The sequence below is a fragment of the Saimiri boliviensis genome, chromosome 11 (genome assembly GCF_048565385.1).
Source record: "Saimiri boliviensis isolate mSaiBol1 chromosome 11, mSaiBol1.pri, whole genome shotgun sequence".
Taxonomy (NCBI): domain Eukaryota; kingdom Metazoa; phylum Chordata; class Mammalia; order Primates; family Cebidae; genus Saimiri; species Saimiri boliviensis.
In genome coordinates this window covers 115792495-115814576 of record NC_133459.1, presented here as the reverse complement: position 1 = coordinate 115814576, position 22082 = coordinate 115792495, and the positions used below count along the sequence as shown (strand labels likewise).

At 44.8% G+C, this 22082-nt stretch overlaps 1 protein-coding gene and 1 long non-coding RNA gene across 2 annotated transcripts in view; one reads left to right on the top strand and one right to left on the bottom strand.

Annotated features, from left to right (window-relative positions):
- ABCA4 (ATP binding cassette subfamily A member 4) overlaps positions 1-11000 on the bottom strand; it is a 131795-nt gene extending 120795 nt beyond the window's left edge. Inside the window, exons 1-3 of the mRNA XM_039460931.2 lie at positions 10856-11000; positions 2014-2107; positions 455-596 (exon numbers count right to left, since the gene is read on the bottom strand). Of these exons, the coding sequence (XP_039316865.1) occupies positions 455-596; positions 2014-2107; positions 10856-10921 (302 nt within the window). The 5' untranslated portion in view covers positions 10922-11000. The remainder of the gene's footprint in view (positions 1-454; positions 597-2013; positions 2108-10855) is intronic.
- LOC141580344 (uncharacterized) overlaps positions 1-22082 on the top strand; it is a 61928-nt gene that overhangs the window by 4616 nt on the left and 35230 nt on the right. The gene's annotated exons all lie outside the window — the stretch shown is intronic.

The window sequence follows — 22082 nt, the reverse complement described above, 5'->3', positions numbered from 1 at the left end:
ATTTGCCTTCTCAATGCTCCCTGACATTTTTCCTAGCCCTTAGATGTCCAAGAAACCTTTTAAAGGAGCAGAGATCTGTCCAGGTTGATCAGGGTAAAGGGAACTGAGTTTTTCTCCCACAGTGACTCACTCCACCCAAGCAGGTCAATGACCAGAAGGCAGTGGACACATTTCAGCAGCAGGCTGCCGTTGGACTCCAGTTCACATCCTGGGGATATAAGGACCAAGAAATTGTGTACACATGGCCTTAGCTTGGAGATTTCTCCCGAGGTGCCCTGAAAGTTAACAGAATGTTCCAAAGAGGAACCCTGCTCTGCTCCTAAGAGGTTAGGGGCTCAGCAAACCACAAGAACACTCTTTCAGTGCTACATGCTCAGTGCACGCACATGTGCACTCCAGCACATGAAGGGGTGTGTAACTTCCTCCCCCGCATGGCAGGGATCTCAACACTTACATGGAGTTGTTATAGTTTGACACAATTCCAGGAGATTCTCCTGGAGTGGGGCTTTGAAAACAAGGATTGTTCACGTTGCAGAAGATCCCCTGGAGCCATGGCAGCATTCCTGCTGAGGGCATCGCCTTGTTGGGAAAATGGCCTTTAAAACAGAAAATGATGACAAGACAGGGTTAATCATGGAGACCAAGAAGGATCAGATCTAGTAGCTGAGGCCTTTTTGGGAAGGGGCCTGGGCCCCTCTGGTGCCCTCCTCATTCTCAGCATTTAAGAAGTAGGAGCATAACATCTAATGTGTGCCAGGCCCTGTGCTGGGTGCTAGAGACATGGCTTCTTCTCTCAAACTCCTGGTGTAGTGGGGAGACAGACAGATATTGTAATAGGTATGGATGGAAATGTGAAGGAGACGCCAATGGGGACACATCATTTTGTGCTGAGAGGGGCACAGGGGTGTTATTTCAAGAAGCTTCCAGGCAGCAGCCGCTGCTGCTTGAGCAGAGGTTCATCTCTTCCTTCAGCCACAGCCTGAGCACCTACCCCCAAGCATGCAGTTGGCTGCTGGTGATGGGCTCCTTGGGGGAGAGATAAAGAAGGAAGAGGCTGATGAACAGGAGGCTGATTCAGAACTGAGATCTGAAACTCATGAACCAGAGGGTGAAGACCAACAATAGAGGACTGGGCGGCTTTGCATAACGTTTGAGGCTTCCACATCAGCTGCATAGAGGGCCAGAAACCAGGTGAAGGCTTTCCCACAGGGGCAGAGTGTAACAGAGGCTCTCACTAGGGTCCTTTCAGGTCTGCAGATACCTCAGGGGTCAAAGAAATACAATTTTTCTTCAGTACAATTGTATAGCATCCCTTCGCCTTATTTTTCTCTGGCACCATGTATAACAAATCCTCTAAATTGATTTCTGAAATATTGTAGAGAACTCAATAAATATTGTAGAGAACTCAACAAATCTTTTCTCTTTAAAACAAGTGAGAGTTTAGGTATTAAAAAAAAACTAGCAAAAACAAAACAAACAAAAATAAGTGCACCCTCCCTCAGTAACTACATACAAGTATCTGCTTAGAATGTGTAAGATTAAAACATGAAAATTGTGGTTGGACAAGGTGGCTCATGCCTGCAATCCCAGCACTTTAGGAGGCTGAAGTGGGAGGATCATTTGAGGCCAGGAATTCAAGACCAGCCCAGGCAATGTGGCAATTCTGTCTCTACAAAAAACAAAAAAATTAGCTGGGAGCAATGGCTCATGCCTATAATCCCAGCACTTTGGAAGCTGAGGCAGGAGGATGACTTGAGCCCAAGTGATAGAGGCTGCAGTGGGCTATTGTCCCAACACTGTGCTCCAGCCTGGGCAACAGAATGAGACCCTGTCTCTAAAAAATTTTTTTAAATCATAATTTGTGTAACACTGATAAATCTGTTATATATATCATAGACATGAAATAATGATAAGCAGGTCTGATCCCCACACCCCCACCCCAAGACCATTCTAGACAAAAGGCCCAGACCATTGCCTATTCAAGGCTTGCCCAAGCTACCCTGCTATGCTTACATTCGTGTTGGCTGTACAGCGGGTTGGCATTCCTTAACCAGATCAAGATCAGAAATAAAGATAAAGGCCACACAAGTTCCACCACAAAGCGAATCTGGAAAAACAAAACAAAAAGAGAGAAAGTCCAATGGTGCTAAGAGATTATAGAAAACATAATCAAAGCAGACACTCTCCTCCTCAGAGCCTATGTGTGCAGTAGGACTTTGGTTGTGGTGTATTTACCTAAATAGTTTCCCTCTTTTACCCTCTCCCTCACACACCACCTCTACCTTGTTTTATTATATCATCCAGATTTTGTGTCCATCTGGGTTCTACCCTGCCTCTGTTTTAGAAAACTGCATTCGCATGAGACTTTTATAAAGGCTCATCAAGATCCTCTGCTTCAGTGCATTTTAGCTGTCACTACGCACATGAATGCAGATTTTGATTCAGTACAACCTCACCAGAGCTTGCATTTTTTTTTTTAAGTCAGAGTATGCTCTGTCACCACGCTGGAGGACAGTGGCGCGATCTTGGCTCACTGCAACCTCTGCCTCCCGGGTTCAAGCAATTCTCCTGCCTCAGCCTCCTGAGGAGCTGGGACTACAGGCACGTGCCACCATGCCCGGCTAATTTTTGTATTTTTAGTAGAGACAGGGTTTCACCATGTTGGCCAGGCTGGTCTCAATTTCCTGACTTCTTGATCCACCCACCTCGGCCTCCCAAAGTGCTGGGATTACAGGAATGAGCCACTGCGCCCAGCCTCAGACCTTGCATTTCTAACAAGGTCCCAGGTAATGCTGATATAAGAGGTAGTAAAGATTTTTCTGTAATACTCTCTCTGCAGATAAGGAAAGAGGAACAGAGAAGGCAGGTGACTGTGCAGTGTCACATCAGCAGTGACAGCATCAGAACCCAAATCCAGTCTCCTGTTTCTAGGACCAATGTAGTTTCCACCCCTTCCCATTATCTTGCCTTCTTCTATCACAGAACAGACATTGCAAATGTGGTCACTGAATGAATGAATGAATGAATGAGCAAATAAATGACTGTGCCCTATAACAAAGCCAACAAAACTCTGGTCTACCAACATGTTTCCTTCAACAGCTTCTGTTGCTTAAAGAAACAAAGCAGGGCACATTGCCATGGGTTTTTATACTGGAAGAGGCTGCTGATGTCAACATATGGTTGAAAGTTGGTATTTAAATTTCGGTTCCATTTAGAGCTTAAGGACTCTTGACTCCAAAAGCAGATCCAGTGGCTGTGGCAGTCCACACCTTGTGGCATTGCACATTGGTGTGGGGGTTGGAGATGTGGAATTATGGAGGGGAAGAGGGAGAGGGACATGTGAATTGGACAGGAGAACTATGCAACCCTTACTCTAGAGACCTTAGGAAGGAAACACATAAGATCTGAAGGAGATCTTAAGCAGCTGGCTGGGGAATAGCAAGTTTAATAGATCAGCTAGGGGCTATTCACATGGTCTTTCATGTAACCCTTTGCTGTTTTCCTCTAAAAGAAATGTAAATAGGCTCTCAGCAAAATAAGAGTCACCACAGCAGAGGCTCAATAAATGCTCCTTTCCTGCTAATAAGGACAAGCCATGTTCTGCTTTTTAATAAACAGCCTGCTGGTGAACAGATTATAAGAAACTAGAAAATAAATTGATGGGGGAATATTATCATCCATTGAAGAAAGAAAAAGCAAAACTGTTTAGGGGCAGGTGGTGATTATGTAGTTGTAACTTTTTACAATATGTTTTACTCAAAATACGTATAGGGAGGATGTGCTGGAGGAAGCATGCACACACATGCACACAATATGGGAAGAAAAGAATAGATTCTCTATGAGGCACTGATTTTTTTTTTTTTTTTTTTTTTTGAGATGGAGTCTCGCTCTGTTGCCAAGGTTGGAGTACAATGGCACAATATTGGCTCACTGCAACCTCTGCCTCCTGGGTTCAAGTGATTCTTCTGCCTCAGCCTCCAGAGTAGCTGGCATTACAGGTGTGTACCACCACGCCTGGCTAATTTTTGTATTTTTAGTAGAGACAGGGTTTCACCATATTGGCCAGGTTGATCTTGAACTCCTGACCTCAGGTGATCTACCTGCCTCAGCCTCCCAAAGTGCTGGGATTACAGGCATGAGCCGCCACACCCAGCCCGAGCAATCATTTTTGAGAGGACCTTGTACACCTTCCCCCACAAGATGGCAAAATACCAATATTGGGCAATTCCTGCCTAGCCTTAAGGGGGCTGACTGTACGCATACTCGCCAGCCACTGGAACATTGCAGTCACCCCATTGCAGGCAGATAGAGGTTAGCCAGGCTGGGCCTCTTCCCTGGCCAGCCCTGTCTCATTGCTAACATCCTGGTCCCTGACCACATATAACTGTCCCCTAGCTGCCTGGACTACCCCTTCTTAACACTCATTTCACTTCACGGTCGTTACTCCTCCAAGCAAGTGCAGCCCTCAAGGGCAGTGAGCTTCCTGAGGGCAGGAACCTCATCTGTCATTGTCACTACTGTGATTCCAGCACCCCACATGGGGCAGGACTCGTGATAGGTATCAATAAAATTCCATGGAATGGGTGAGCCTTTGTCAAGACTGGTCTAGGAGGATTCTCCAAGAAAGCCTTTGGTGACATGGGGCTCAGGTCACCAACAGTCTGTAGATTTAAGAAACAGCCTCCCCCACTGGCATGTACACTGGTGTCTTGTCTTCCATTCTGGATCATTCCATTGGTGGGTAAGGCTGGGAACAGGTTTGGCAAGATAGCAACGTTGAGTCATAGGAGCAAATGATGAAACACGGAAGTTGTTCCTGGTGTCTTCATCAAAGAAATGAGACATCCAGTTCAAATCAACACATTTGACTCCTTTAGACAACTGCTTGCCATGTTGGCTTTCTACCAAATATATCGGCTGTCTTCCATGCAACATCTGTCTGGGAGTGGTCTGGTATGTTAAACTCTGATGCTGATTTGGGAGTTAGTGGGAAGATCTGGGTTAACAACCACCCTGGGGCTTGCTTAACCTCTGAGTCCCAGTTTTCTTGTCTCTGAAATGGACTGCTCTTTTTCCTAGAGTGTACACTCAGGGTTAAGAGCAGGTTACTCTGAGGCCAAGTACTGGGGTTTCTATCCAGTCTTTTCCATCTTAGCTATATGACCTTGGTCAACCCACTCAACCCCTCTGTGGCACCCAGTCTCATCTGTGAAATGGATGTGGTACCAGGACCTGCTCGCCAGAGCAGTCGTGAGCATGAAATGAGACAACTGTGTTAAACACGAAACCACAACATGGCATGAGGTAACACTCAATAAACGAGCCATTTGTTATTGCCTCACAGGGTTGTCACAAGGTCACAGGGATGATGCAAAGGCAGATGAGTAAGGAGGTATATTATCTGCAACCCTGTAGGCTTGTCCTCTACTTACGTTCATCTTCCCACCTTTCTGGATTCAGAACTGCCCAGTTGCTGGTTTGGAACCATGGGGCTTCCTGAGAAACCAGCCACACACTGTCCCCTGCTCATATGTGAAGAGGGAGGGGTGTGCACCAGGGAGGGGACCAGCCAGCTTGGCCTGACTGTCCCATGGGTAAAATTTATAAACCAAGCTGGTGCATTGTCATCCGCCCTTGCAAGGCTTGTCACACACTCTTGCATCCGCCCACTCCCTCACTCACTCATTCTTGTGTTTTTGAAAAATCTGGTCTCCACAAGGCACTGTGAGTTAGAGGTCTCCTTTCAGGAGTAGGGGCAGGATCAGCACCTCCTTTCTTCCTTCCTTCTTTGTCTGACCCTAGGACTAATCCTATTCACCTGTGCCCTCTTCGCATCCTTGAATTAGGCTGTTGTTTTCTGCCTATGGTCCCCGCCACTCAAATCATCACTCCTGTTGACCTGGGTCAGCACTTCTTATGTGGCTCCTCGCTGAAAACATGCCAGGGTCTTGGGCCATGCCCCAGATCAACTACATCAGAATCTTGGGGCATGAGACATAAGGGTTCCTCTTTTTAGTACTTCTTAGGTAATTCCAATGTGCAGCCAAGGCTGAGAACCACTGGTCTAGGTAATGGTTGGTTGGTAATCTTTGAAACATATTTGTTGAGAGGTCACTGTTGTTCTAACTCTGTGAGAGTGTGTTGTTTTTTTAGGGGGTGGGCGGGTGCTGCATGTCACATGTCACTCCCTGCACAAAGACCACAAGCCATTCTTTTCCTAGCCTGACAGGTCTGGTCTTCACAACAGCCTCTTCTCCTGCCTGCTTCCAAAGTCATGCTCAGCACCCCGACCCCAGAGTGGCATCCTTGTCCTTGACGCTCAACTGCGCACAGGCATACCCCAGGGAGAAATTCCACAGTATAATTAAAAACATGTTTTCTCAGCAGCTCAGACTCCCTCACCCTGCCCTTTATACATGTCTGTAACTTTAAGCCCAGCCGAGGCTCAGAAGGGCTGCTGGAAAATTCTTTTTTCCCAAACTGATTTTCCCTTCTTTCTCTCTTTTCTTTTCTCTTCTCTTCTGTCTTTCTTTCTGTCTCTTTCTTTCTTTCTCTTCCTTTCTTTTTTCTCTCTCGCTCTCTCTTTTTCTTTTTTCCTTTCTTCCCTTTCTCTCTCTCTCTCTCTCTCTCTCTCTCTTCCTCACTCTCTCTTTCTCTCTCCCCCTCTCACCTCCACTCCTTTCATGACCATTCAATTGACATGGGGAGGAGGGGTTTCTGGCAAGGGCACAGTTGTGCTTGTTGTTTTAAAACTGAGCCTGTTAAATTTTCTTCCTTCCTGCTCTGTTTTCAATTTAACAGAAGGCAGCCAAGGCCTAAAATTAGCCCCATGATTCTTCCTTCTGCACTGAGAACCAGGACAGGATTCTTAGTCTGGACAAACATGGCCCAGAGCCTGGGTACACTGGAGTAGGTGCCCAGCTTCTCTGTACCTGCAACATTCTCAGCCTGATGCTGGGCCCAGGACAAAGGCCACAGCTGTCCCAGGTACTTGGGGGTGTGGGGTCCAAAAAATGATTAGTGTCCCACTTTCTTTTTTTTTTTTTTTTTTTTTTTTTTTTTTTTTTTTTTTTTTTGAGACGGAGTTTCGCTCTTGTTACCCAGGCTGGAGTGCAATGGCACGATCTCGGCTCACCGCAACCTCCGCCTCCTGGGTTCAGGCAATTCTCCTGCCTCAGCTTCGTGAGTAGCTCGGATTACAGGCACGCGCCACCATGCCCAGCTAATTTTTTGTATTTTTAGTAGAGACGGGGTTTCACCATGTTGACCAGGATGGTCTCGATCTCTCGACCTCGTGATCCACCCGCCTCGGCCTCCCAAAGTGCTGGGATTACAGGCTTGAGCCACCGCGCCCGGCTAGTGTCCCACTTTCATGAGTCCTCCGGCCTCCCCCAGATATCCATCCTAACCCAGAAGCTGGGATGAGGGAATGATACCAAGAGACCTGCCTAGTGACCTTCATAAACCCTCCCTGACGCAGTGCCTGGTCCACAGCCAACACAGGCAGATGTGTATTTGTCATGTGCAGTGGAGAGATCTCTCATCATTGGAAATGCTTGTTACCAGGATGAACTCCTTAGGAAGGCTTCTCCCACCCTCTCCAACCCTGGTGCCTCCTCTGAGCTCCCAGACCTCCTCCTCACCTCTCACCCGTGCTTCCTTCTACTCCACGGTCCCCACGTTGCGCTGCACAGTAATTATACGTGGGAGCCGCTCCTGTCTGGCTCTAAACTCTATGAAGGCGGTGGCTGTGTCTAGCTCACCTTGGTATATGGCAAACATACATCCCAATTTGCCAGGGCCGGTGGTAGTTTACATTTATTGTCCCAGTGCAGTTATTAATAGTGCTCCCTTTTACTTTCAAAACTGCCCTGATTGGATGAGAAATTACATGCTGACTCTATCTTAGTGGTATCAGTGACCAGACTATTGGATAGATCTTGATCCATGGAAGTAGTGTGGTGTCACGGCAATGCCCGCCTATCCTGGGTCACACAGCATGGGTGCGAATCCCAGGCCCAACTCCACCAGTTACTAATTCTTCTCTGGAGCCTCAGTGACCTCATCAGTACCGTGGGGATCATCGAGAGGCCTCTCTTGTGGAACTGCTGGGAGGGTTCAGGGAGGTGATGCACGTAGTATAGTGCCAGACACTTAGTAATACTTGACAAATGTTAACAGAGGAATGAGAAAGAAGAGGGAGGAAAGCAGAAGCTGAAGATTTTCATCTTATGCCCTTAGGGATAAGGAGCTGAGGAATGAGGAAATTTGGTATCTGTTTTTACTCTTGCTCTGCCTGCTGGAGTAAACATCTAAAAGCACGGAGGTTTGAGGAAAAACCTGGGATCTGAATTATGGGCTGGGTGGTCATACTTTTCTTAGAGAGACCATCTTCTAGAGGTAGAAATTTCCAGAAGAACCAAAAGCTTAAGGAGCCACAGATGCCTCAGAGCTGGAGAGTCTGCAGGGGTTGCCTCCGTCTTACCCAGACATCGTGGAAGCTCCTGGAATGTGGTCATAGGTGGGGAGCCATGGGGAGGCATGCCAGACAGAAATTGGAATTTCCAGGCCATCAGGACAGCATCCAGTGAACACCATCCCAGCCCAGGCCCAGCCCCGGGAGGTGCCCCGGCCAAGGCCTTCAGCCTGAATGGCTGCATCTCCCTGGGAGCGCACTGTGGCAAAGGCAGAATCCCTGAGCAGGACTCACCAAGGCACACCAGGGAAAGGCCAGATTGAGAGGGAGGGCACCAGAGCATTTTGAAAACAGTTATTCTCTGTCACAGCAACATGAGCACCACAGGAATGGAATCATTTTAGGCCAGCAGCTACAGTCCTCAGTTATCATGTAACCCCTTTTGAAGGTCACCAAGAGCACAGTCAGAATAAAATGAACTAAGAATTGTCATTTCTTATGGGAAAGAGAGAACAATAAAATATTGGATTGTCCTCCGCAATCCATAGACTCCAAACCTCCTGTAGGCAGGGCCTGGGAGGTCTCATTGCTACTATACACCCACGAACCTAGCACAGTGCCTGGAGATTGTTATTTGTTGATAGAAGGAAGGAATGAATACATGAATAAATTTAATCATGAGTGTTTTTCAAGTTTTGTCAGGATTGTCAAGAAGGGAAGCTCTTAGAAAAAAAGGAGAGTTTCTGACTCCTCTTAATACTTGGCCCCTGGGGACAACAGATAACTTCAGCACAAGGGCTGACAGAGGAAAGCAGCCTGAGGACAGTGGTGCTCCTTGGACAAGCCAGGTCTAACCTCCCCCTGCAGCCTCCCTGTGTCCTGGGCCAACCACACATAAGCTTTGAAGCTACCCGTGAGCATGGTTGGCATATCCCGTGCTGCTCCCTTTTATGCTGGTTATTAAGCTGTTGTCCCTCAGCTCCACATGTACCAGCCTGCCAGGGCTTTCTCCCCAGGGGTCTGGGCCTGAGGTCAGGCTCAGAGATCCAGCAGCAGCCTCAATGCACCCCTTCCTTCAAAGTCCTATTGTCAGCTCCACAGGCCTCTCATCTATGTTTCCAAGTCTTGATCATTCCTCTCTCTTCCTTTGGTTCTCTCAGCCCTAGGGATGGGAGCTGTGTCCTGCAATTGCTACCTCCATGATACCTTAGTGTTTTCTTTTACCCTCAAAGTTACGAGCTCTATACTTAGCTAACACCTTTTCAAACTAAACTCTAAGGAGATCCTCACTGAGACGCTTATTCATAGGCCTTCACCAGTTCCACCAGTTGGCACCATCATCTACATAAACTTATTCTGAACCGAGCTTTGGAGCAAATACTGTTCTCCCCTCCCTTTCCTCCAGAGCTCTCTAGTGGCTTGCAGCTCCCATCATCCTAATCTCAGCCTTACTGAGCCCCCACCCTTTATCTCCTCCTTCCTCTTTCAGCTTCTTTAGTCATTGGCATTTGCATGACTCTGCAAGGCTGTAGCAAAGTGCATTCTTTCTCTACAGTTCTGTGGTGACTCCTTGTCCCTTCCCGGAAAAAGTGAACAAGGCCAGTTGGCATTTACACGTACAGCCTTGGTGTTCTCTGATCTCCAGCACCTCTTGCCTGCAGTTCTCATGGAATATTCCGTCTATGCTACTTTATTTTGCTCTTGGTCTCAAAACATACTTTGGGTTTTCCCAGCCAGCACAGAAGCCAGTCCAGGGCGGAATGTGTGTCGTACCTTTAGGCCTCCAGTCTAACCCAGCCTGGTGTCTGCTCATTGAAAGAGTTCAGGAAATGTGCGTGATGGTTAATAATGTACAGCGTCTCACAGAATCTGGGACGCGGTCAATTGTAAGATGCACTGCTATTTTTCTGCACCACTAAGAAAGAAAAAAAATGTGTCCAGTTGAACTGTGACTTGATCGTGAGCTGCATCCCAATTTCAGAAATGTTAACGTGAAAAAACAATGTGCCTCAGAGAATCAGTGAAATAAAGCCTCACTAAGCTGGGAAGCTATTTGAGGGGGTTCTTGTTTGCCTCTGGCCTGCTCTTCAGGGCATAGGGTTCTTCCCACTGCCCAGTGTGGACACCCTAGAGTGAGGTAGACTGGACTGGCAGGTGTAAAATGGGATGGGGGAAGGGCGGGCAGGCAATAAATTGACAGACAGGATGGGCAAAAGATTTTCATGTGGCTGAGGACAGAGAAGCACATCTTCCTGCGAAGAGCATTGTCAGAGGGGCCCACAGAGCGGCCATCCAGCTAAACACTGCTTCGGTGATAAACCACAACAAACCCACTGACTGCTCACAACACCCCCACCTTGCCCCACCAGCCCACCCCACACTTTCAATCTATTTATTTGCTCCACACCTCATTTTTAAACCACAGACAGTAACTGGTACCTTTTGTCTTTTCCTCAGGGTCCAGTTCTTCCAGAGCAAAAGCTGTATCTGTCTCACGAAGCCCATACTAATGACCACACGAAGACCAGATTGGTCAGAGCTGAGGGCTCCCAGACAGTAAAGGACATAAATGCCACTAAGAGTGCCTCTGGCTCCGGCCGCTGTGTCCTTCTCCTGGTGATTAAAGGCTACTTTTCCCCTTCAAAGCATAATCCCTTCTAATTACACATAAGCCCTTTGTTGGGGGAGGAGGCCGACACTGTGTTGGTTCCTTTTTAGGGAGAGAAAGAGAACCCTAAAGCCACAAGTGGCTGGGCACCAGGGAAATTGACGTGGGGGATACAATGGGAAACCAAGACCCTCAGGCACCCTCCTCCATGAGAGGATTTCCTGGGGTTGCTGAAGGGGATGTCTTGGGATATCTCCTTAAGTTTGGAACAAAATCTCTTTGCCTAAATAATAGGCTGGGCATTTGTCCTCCTCAGGAGCCTGCCATGAGCCAGTAGCCAGCATTTGACCGCCCCTTTAAGTCAAATCAACTCACTTGGCAGATCTGAAGTGATCCCTCCTTCTTTTGGTCTTTATCTTGCTCTGTAGTGACTTCAGGCCAGCTATTTGGGTTGTCTCTGAGCTTAGTGGAGGGTGATGATGTTTATCCCTTGTGCGAAAATGATCAACTAGTAGTGGCTGCCTGGGGCTGTCATGGAAAAGGCAGTGGAACACTCCAGGCTCAGCAGGACGGAACCGTGATTGACTTGCAATGTATGACAGGGGTGCGGGCATGAGGAGAGGCAGCAAGTGGGCCAGTGACTGTCATTCCAGCCCTTCAGTGGGATGGTGCTGGGTTGACTCATCACTAGGTGAGGGATCTGTGATCCCAAGGAACACCCCAAACAGAAGCCTCCCTGGTACTGCACCATGGACCTTTTTGTCTCTGCCTCCTCAAATCTCAGAACTTTGTTCTCTTTGAAAGACTCTAGACCCCTGAGATCTCGTTAGTGATGGAGGGAGAACCACAGAGAGGAATGGATGCTGACTTCATGGAGTTTGTGGTCTGGTTGTAAACATGGGACTTGAACTCGAATAACTCAAGGAATATGATGAGGGCCCACAGGCTATGCATAGTGGGGCTTCCAAGAAGAGAGAGATGGTTTCTTCTTACGATGGCAAAAAGACTCCTTGGCGGTGATGGCATTTAAGACAAGCTTGCAGAATTACAAAATAACATTTTATAGTAAGTTTATGATTTCTAAACTGCTTTTGCATGTTATTTCATTTTAGCCTCACTACAATTTTGTGAGGTCCATATTTGCTCGGTTTTACAGATGAGGAACGTGAAGCCTAGCAGGATTAAGTACTTTGCTCAGGGTCCCACGTGACAACGGTGGGTTCTTGAACAAGTGAGTCATTTAAAATCTGCAAAGACAGGGAGAAATAGCTTATCTTTCCCAGGAAAACCACAAGTGAAACATGGCTGGAGTGAAGGCTACGAATGGAGGATGCTGGAAAAGGAGACAGGGACCAGACTGAGAAATTGATGATGATGATGATGACTGATTCAAATAAGATTTACTGAGCGCCTGCAAAGTGACTGGAATGGCCCACAAGTGCAGGCCAAACTCAACCAAGCTCTGGCAGAATCATTAAGACCTTGTTGCATGCTAAAGAGTATGGGTTTTATCATGCAGAAGGTGATGAAAGATTTTAATCCAGGACTGCCAAGAGTAGTCAGTTCACCCTGGCAGCAATGTGGGGGTGGTTTAGGGGGAGGCAGAGAGCCTGAGCAATGCGGTGACAGCCTTGTTGGAGAGAAAGGAGGGACTGGAGAGATAGGAAGGAAGGAGACAGCAGTGCTGGGTGACTTACTGGAAGAGGGTGGTGAGGAAGAGGGAGAAGTCAGTTAGATGGAATTTAGCTTGGCTGGCTGGCTAGTGAGATGGTAGTGGTCATAACTGAGAAGGGAATGCCAGAGGAAGGCCAGTGGGGAGCAGGAGGCAGTGGGGGAGAACAGGGGTTTGCATTTGATATATTGAAGCTGAAGTTCCTGTGACATCTGACTGCACATATTCAGCAGGCAGTTGAATACTTGGGTCTGGAGTCAAGAATAAGCTTCTGAGATAGAGACATAGCTTTGTGCGTCATCAGCATATAGGTGGAAGATTAAGTTCTGGGAGTGATTAGACAGGTGACCCAGGAAAGATAAGCTTGGAGAGTATATGAGGTTGCTGAAGGGGAGCTACAGCTGGTGAAGGAATATGCCTCCTTCCAATTCCCAAAGACATCAGCTACATAAATAATGTTCTGTCATAGTTTTTAAATAGTCCATGCTTCATTGAGCTAAAAAGGAGAAAGTTAAACCATGAGCACTTCATTAATATTCAATTGATGATGCTCTAATAGTATTATTCCCATCTAACCATTGTTCTTGTCTGAACAAATCTGTTTGTTGAGATAGACACATACATGACATACAATTTATCATTTGAACCATTTTAAGTGTACAATTGAGTAGTGGTTTTTTATTTTTATTTTTATTTTTATTTTTTTATTTTATTTTATTTTATTTTTTTGCGATGGAGTTTCACTCTTGTTACCCAGGCTGGAGTGCAATGGCACGATCTCGGCTCACCGCAACCTCTGCCTCCTGGGTTCAGGCAATTCTCCTGCCTCAGCCTCCTGAGTAGCTGGGATTACAGGCATGCGCCACCATGCCCAGCTAATTTTTTGTATTTTTAGTAGAGATGGGGTTTCACCATGTTGACCAGGATGGTCTCGATCTCTTGACCTCGTGATCCACCTGCCCTCGGCCTCCCAAAGTGCTGGGATTACAGGCTTGAGCCACCACGCCCGGCCTATTTTTATTTTTATTTTTAGAGATGGGGTTTCACCATGTTGGCCACGATATTCTCGAATTCCTGACCTCAGGTGATCCACCCACCTGGGCCTCCCAAAGTGCTGGGATTCCAGGCGTGAGCTACCACGCCCGGCCTTGAGTAGTGTTAATACATTCATATTGTTATGCAGCCATCAGCACCATCCATCTTCAGAACTTTCATTTTGCAAAACTGAAACTCTGTACCCATTAAATACTAACTCCCCAGTGCTCCCTCTCCCTAGCCCCCTGCCAACCACTCTGTTTTCTGTCTCAATGAATTTGACTACTCTATGTACTTCATCTAAGTGGAATCATATAGAAAAGCATACATCTTTAAAGTTCATCTATGTTGTTGTAAGCTATCTTACAACAACATAGATGAACTTTAAAGATTACAAAATATCATAAACTGGGTGGCTTATAAACAACAGAAATTTATTTCTCACAGCTTTTGAGGCTGAAACCAGGTCCAAGATCAAGGTGCCAGTAGATTCGGTGTCTGGCAAAGGCCTATTTCCTGACATGTGTGTGGTACCTTCTTGCTGTGACCTCATCCAGTGGAAGGGAAAAGGGGTCTCTCTTGGGCTTCTTTTTATAAGGGCACTAACCCCATTCACGAGGGTCTTACCCTCATGACCTAATCACCTCCCCAAAGCCTCACGGCCTAATACCATTACCTTGGGGATTAGGTTTTCAATTTATGAATTTTGGAGGAACACATACATTTAGACCATAACACAGATGTATCAGAATTTCTTTCCTTTTTTTTTTTTTTTTTTTTTTTTTTTTGAGACGGGGTTTCGCTCTTGTTACCCAGGCTGGAGTGCAATGGCACAATCTCGGCTCACCGCAACCTCCGCCTCCTGGGTTCAAGCAATTCTCCTGCCTCAGCCTCCCTAGTAGCTGGGACTACAGGCGTGTGCCACCATGCCCAGCTAATTTTTGTATTTTTAGTAGAGACGGGGTTTTACCATGTTGACCAGGATGGTCTCGATCTCTTGACCTCATGATCCACCCTCCTCGGCCTCCCAAAGTGCTGGGATTACAGGCTTGAGCCACCGCGCCCGGCCCTTCTTTCCTTTTTTAAGGCCAATTAATATTCTATTGTCTGTATAGACCACATTTTGTTTATCCATGCTTCCATCCAGGGTCATTTGGGTTGTTTCCACCTTTCACCTATTGTGAGTAATGCTGCTGTGAACATAGGTGTACAAATATTTGAGTCTCTGCTTTCAGTTATTTGGGGTATATACCTAGGAGAGAAATTGCTGAATCGAATGGTGTTTCTACTTATTTTTGGAAGAACTACCATACTGTTTCCCTTAGCAGCTGCACTGTTGTACGTGCCAATCAGCAGTGCCTGATGATTCCAACTTCTCCACATCCTGGCCAACACTTGTTATGCTCTGTTTTTCTTCTTATCATAGCCATCCTATTGGGTGGGAGATGGTATTTCACTGTGGTTTTTATTTGCATTTCCCTAATGATTGATATTAAGGACATTTAACTCTTTTTTTTACTCTTTAATATTATAGTTATTGCATGTAATTATTTTGCCAAGGTAACTCCAGTTGTTTTAAAATTATGTCAGACTAAAAGCTGTGTTCAATTTTCTCATATATTTCTGAGAATATACCTAGTGAGTCAAGAATGATACTGATGATAACTGCACATTTCATTCTCATAGTTATCACCATTAACACAAATTGACGGGGGTAAATCTGAAATTGATAGAGTCCTGGCAGTAGTTTTGAGCTAGGACTCTGCATATGCATTGAGAGTTGTGATGTTAAGTGATAGACCATATCAATTCACCTTTATGTTCAGAACTATGAAGAAGTCAAGAAAATGGTGAGGTTTTAGAGATCTTCTCCTATTCCTGAGGGTTGAACTAGGAAGAGGCTTTCTATTACTTATATCAGTTATTCTGCCAACAAAAATTCAGTAATTGAGAGAAATAATTTATAATTTCTAAAGTTTCTTCTATTCGGAAAAAAATCTGCCCGGCATGGCAGCTCACGCCTGTAATCCCAGCACTTTGGGAGGCTGAGGCAGGCAGATCACTAGGTCAGGAGTTCGAGACTAGCCTGGTAACATGGTGAAACACCATCTCTACTAAAAATACAGAAATTAGCTGGGCGTGGTGGCAGGCACCTGTAATCCCAGCTACTCGGGAGGCTGAGGCCGGAGAATTGCTTGAACCTGGTAGGCAGAGGTTGCAGTGAACTGAGCCCATGCCATTGCATTCTAGCCTGGGTGACAGAGTGAGACTCAATCTAAAAAAACAAACAAACAAAAAAAACCTATGGAAAAATATATAGACAAATTAGTTTGAAATTGCTGTAATTTTGGAGTGGAGATAAATTTGATAATAAAACCAATACCAAAAGATCACCATCAATTCACTTGCAACAAGCTGAAGAAAATAGAATGTCCCCAGTACATCATTAAACATATATTTCTTTGAAACAGTGATTCTAGGTGGAATGAGAAAACATTATGAATCTATGTCACAAGCATAAAGGCAGTTTTCGGACATCATAATGTAAAATGAAAAATATCTGATTTTTAAATTTGAATTTCTTTCTACCAAACTCAAAACTAAATCTTTGTGCAATTAAAACTTGAAACTCCAATCATGAATAACATAAGTATTTCCTCAGCTTATGCAATAATATTTAATGAGATGGGTCACTAGGTTCAGTTAGTGTTACATAGTGGCCTAGGCAAACACTGGGGACTGGATCTCATTTGATCTCATTGATATGGTCTTGTTTTTGCTAAACAAGCCTGGGACCCTGGTATAGGGCTGCATCTTAGAAAAGGAGGTATCGTTTTCATTTCACAAAGGTGTCTTCTGCTCATCAAACTATGCAACTACGAGAGGTTTCATCCACCCAGAGGAGCACATTTTCTAATTTGCATAAAAGTGCCACATAGGCTAGCAGAGGACCTGAGGCTGTGTTTTCCACCAGCTGGAGAAATCTGATCTGCAGTAACAGAGAATAAAGGGAACACACAGAGAGGTAGAGAGCATGGGTCCCAGCTGTAGCTAAGTCCCTGGTTCCAGCTGTCCTTGGGACACAGCTGTTCCTCTCCTTTTCAGGCAGGTTAGCTGTAAGACACTCTGATCCTTTCAATAAAACCTCCTTTTGCCTAAATTAATTGAAATTTGGCTTCTATAATTTTTACCAAAAGATTCCTGACTAATGTGAGTTACCTTAATCAAGGAGATGATATGAGCTGGACCAACCCACATGGGGGAAAAAATTATTTGCAGCCTATTGGGATGTATCTGAATAAAATTCCTGGGTAGGTCCATGATTGCAGTAATAATATAAGTGTTATAAATACTAACACAATCCAATGGAGTTGAAGCAAAATTTCAAGGAGAGGAGATATACTGCCATGAGTGTCTTCTAAGAAAGGAAAAGAACTCCAAAATACCCAATATTAGCAATTCCCGCATCTATTAAGAAAAGGGTCACGAGTTTTCAAAACTTGCTAAGCAGTGTCAAGGCAAGTAGGAAGATGTGTGGCAAGTTCAAAATATATCAATCAATGCACATTACTAGCTGAAACGGAAGTGCTTTCCTAGATTATCAAAACATTAAAACGATATTAGCTGATTTTCCAAATCCTTTTATGGCCAATGAATCAAGTGAAATACTTGTTTCCAATTTTGAATCAACCTTTTGTTTAAAATTTATCATTCACTCAGCATTACCAGAATTCTTTCTAAAGAGCCTCAAAGTGAAACTGTAAAAATATTTTGCCTTTGTTTTCAAAAGTAGAAGCAATATTACATAGTTTACCATCAGAGAGAAGTGATGGATATTTCAAAACCATTTGGCAAAGAGAAGAGGAATTTTTCCAGAAAAAAAATGTCCAAAATCCCCTATTTAAAAATATCTTTGGAGGATAAAAAACTTAAAATCATAAGATTTGGGGTAAGGCATTTCCCCCTACCTCCTCAAGACAGAATAAAATTAATATCTATTACTATAGCTTACTAAGTATATCAGTAAATTTAAATTCATACTTTTTTCTGATAATTATACCAAATGAAAATAATTTCTGAATTATTGAATAACAAAATACTTTTAAAAAACTTTACGGCCGGGCGCGGTGGCTCAAGCCTGTAATCCCAGCTATTCCGGAGGCTGAGGCAGGAGAATTGCCTGAACCCAGGAGGCGGAGGTTGCGGTGAGCCGAGATCACGCCATTGCACTCCAGCCTGGGTAACAAGAGCGAAACTCCGTCTCAAAAAAAAAAAAAAAAAAAAAAAACTTTACAAACTTGATGCAAATATAATTCCAGACCTTTACTTTTACCTAAAGTGCTTACAGCTCAATTTTACTTATTAATCAATCTTGACTGCTCTCTTATTTGACATGGTTTTATTAGTGAGCCATGGAGCTTGCAGCTGTTGCATATTGCTTTGATTTGGCTGGTCACTGTAGCAAGAATGGCATGCCCAATTTTCTACTTTTCATTGCTAGGAAAATTTACACAGTAAAAGAGTTCCCCTCATCACTAATTATTGTGGAACAGAAATTAATGACCAAACTAATAGAACTAAAGGACTCGGTGGTATTATGGAATCATTGGGCCCATCAGCTGAGAAATAAATTTTATTTTGCTAATTGAATTTCCCCTATAAAAATCTTGCACATCAGCTGGTACTAATTTTACTTTGCCTGTAATAATTTTGGACTTCAGATTCTTGTTACTATTGGATTAACATGTAGATAATGAAATTTAGCTTATGGAAATAGTACTATTTGCGAAAACAATACTCGCTTGAACATTTTCATGAGCTTTTCTTGGGAATGAGAAGAGACTTACTGCTTTTATATCTAAGCAGTCTTTGCCCTTCAACTCCTGCAGATATTCCAGAGTTCCTCCAAATATTCCAAATATTCCAGGGGTCTATGTAGGGGGAAAAGTCTAAGATGAAAATCCAGGGAATTGATTGTTTAAAAGGCAGTACGCAAGTGTTTATCACAACATCCCTTCTAATAGCAAAACCTGGAAATACTTGTCACAGAAGAATGGATAAATGAATTATGGTAGATTCTCTCACCCAAATCTTTCATAGCAGTGAGCATGAATAAACTACATATACAAAAATATAAATAATTCTCTCATACATGATGCTGAGCAAAAGAAGCCTGGTGGAGCACTCATAGCCTACGTTTACAAAGTTCAAGCATAGGCAAAACTCATCTCTAATGCTTGTGATCAGGATGGCAGTACTCTTCAGGGGGCCTGGTGGCTGGAATGGCCACAAGGGCATTTCTAAGGGTACTGGAAACACATCATCTTTTGATCTGAGTGCTAGTTGCATGGAGCGTTCTGTTTGTGAAAATGATCAACCTGTGAACTTACGATTTGTGCACTTCTCTGTATGTATACTTCAATCATAGTCTTTTTTTAAGCAAGTGAAGGAAGAGAACCCAGTGAGGGAGGCTGAGGCGGATGAGCTACAGATGATGGAGAAAAGTCTGGAAAGAGGGGTGCCCTGGGATCCACGGAAAGAGAATGTTTCAGAAGGAAGAATCAGTCTGCAGTACTAAATGGCTTGAGAAAGTCCTAGAAGGATAAAGACTGAAAGCTGTCTGTTGATTTGACAACTGACCTCTGAGAGAACAGTTGTAATGAAAGGCAGAAAACAGAGAGCAAAGGGTTGAAGAGCAAGAACTGGAGATGGGAGCTACTCTTTCCAGTGGCCAGACTGTGAAGGGAAGAGTGATGGCCACAGCAGCAGGAAGGAATGAGAACACTGGGTTGGGGAGGTCTTCTCCCTGAAGACAGGAGAGATTGGACCACGTTAATGTGTGGGAGACAGATGGTTGAAAGAGAGTTGCTAAAATTACTGGGGGATGATTGATGGGGCCCCCAAGGAAGTGGAGGAGGTGGGATTGCCCCTGTGCATGGGAAGGAGCAACTCGTATTCCATGGACACCGCGGTGAAGGAGACCAGGAAGTGCAAGTACGATTCACTGAGGTAATGGAGGCTGAGAGTTGAGGGTGCTCATCCTCGAGACTTCCCACTTAAATGTGCATAGGAGATCAATAGGGGATTAAGTGAGATAATGAGAAAGCTTACGTGCAGATTCATTGCCTTATCTTTTCTTTGCCCTCCTTTGATCATTTTTAAAGTAAAGTGCAGTTTAGTCAGGCATCTACAATGGAAGAATAACTTATAGACTGCATGTAGAGATCTTAGGGGGACAAATTATTCATAGACAACTCGATCTCCCTCCCCACCCAGACACATTCACCATTATATTCATTTAATTCATTGGCAAATGACAGGTAGAGTATTGGTATTCAGCTCAGCTTGACAGTTTAACCCAATAATTAGCACCAACAAAAATGCTTTCTGGAACTGTTTTCCCAGGTACGGTTTCTTCTGGCCTGGGAGAGCTGAATCCATTCAGAGGTCTCCTGGCCCCAGGAAAAGCAAGGTCTAGTTTGGGTCCTGCAGTGGAACCAACTTTGTTCTCAATTTTCAACTGCTTTGGGACTTCTTCTGGCACCCCAAGCTCTGTCAAAGGCAGATATATTTGGGGTGACTACACATATGGAAACTAAAGATTGGCGAATGCATTCATATAAACGACCTTGGCCAGGCACCTTTGGGAAGGCTTCATGGACTCCAGGGAGGCATGGGGGTAGGGTGGAGTCCATGCACCCCAGCATGATGGGCTCTGCTTTAACAGAATAAAGCTAAATCAAGTTGTTACCAAAAATGACAGGCAGGTTGTTATTCCAGGCATATCTTATACACTCACTTTCAGAGCTGTTTAGAGTTTTGCTGATTTGACACCCAGACAACCCACAAGAGTCCAGAGATTTTACATTTTCTGGGCATTAAGTGCAAAGTACTTGCCAGATAACAGAGTTTTAGTGGGATGCCAAGGAGTGTTGCATAGCAAACCATGAGTCTGGGCTGTTATCACATGAGCCGCAGTGAACTGCCGGCTGAGTACAGAGTATGGTAACACCTGAGAAGTTTCATTCTCAGGGCCAGATCTGTCACTCTGATTCTCAGGGCATCCTAAGCTTGGCTGTGGTTGTGTATCAAAAGTTAGATATTCCAAAAGGCTCCTGCCAGAAGCAAGCAACACAACCCAGTGACAAACTTAAAAAACAGAGGTAAAGAGATGTTCTAGTGCCAATAATAATTTTTTAGAATTAGGGACCCAAATTAATTCAGCACAAGTTCTTCATAGTGATGCATTTACTGTGACTAAGATGAATGAGAGTAACTTGAGTGTCTCTATGAAAGTGTGTCTGTCCTTACACTGCCTTCCTTTGAAGGAAGACTTGGCCCCGGCCCTCAGGAATCTGTGAGCACGAGGTTGGGAAGTGAGATCTCCACAGACCTGGAACTTGCATGTGCCTAAATAACTGTCAACAACAGGTACAGAGCCTGCCTCCTGGTACGATCTTGCAATGAACAAATGATCAAGAGGAGCACTTTTCCAATGTATGCACTAAATGGTAAAACCACACAATGACGAAAATGACGTAGGTTCTTCAGTTACCATTTGACCTGGAGCGTGGGGAAAACAGAAGGAAAATGGAAACTACTTAGGCAGCATTTTGTCAGGAGGTGGAAGCAGCGTGGGAAAATATTTCACATGGTTCTTGCCTACTGAGCCTGACAAAGAAAGCTGTGGTTTGTTGTCAGATTCCTTCAACTAAATGTGTCAAAGGGAGAGAAACCTCTCAAGTGAGAGACTGCTCTCTCCAAACAGCTGCACGTCACCTCCCTCCTCTGTGGCTCACATCATCCCCGGCACTCTCTCCTCTCTTCACACTTGGAGCTGGAAAGTGGAATGGAGAAGAGATCCTTATCCTTAGCTCTCTCTTGTGTGTCAGCCTTCATTCCTGCCATGGACTCGTTTCTGGCTCCACCCTAGTGGGATGCTACATGATCATTTTAGCAATAACAAGGATAGCCATAGAAGCAACGGGGCCTACGTGCACCCCAGCAATCATCCTAGGAGCCCCGGGAAACGGTGTGCAAGTGGTTTCTGTCCCTGCAGGTGAAGCAAAAACTTTGATCCTCTTCATTCTTTTATGAAAGTGATTATTTTGAAAGTGCTGATCCTCAATATCACTTCACTGATAAAAGATTTGAGTGTGAGTATTGTATGTTGTGGAATACCATGGTCTTTGGAACCAGACAAAACTAGGTTCCGATCTCACATTTGCCACTTAGCTATGTGACCTTAGAGAGGTTTAAAACTCTGGATGCGGCTATTAAAATGATGGGAGAAAATGTCTGCATTAAACCGGGAACACCTCAAGTAAATATATGAAGGGCCTTATTTCTTA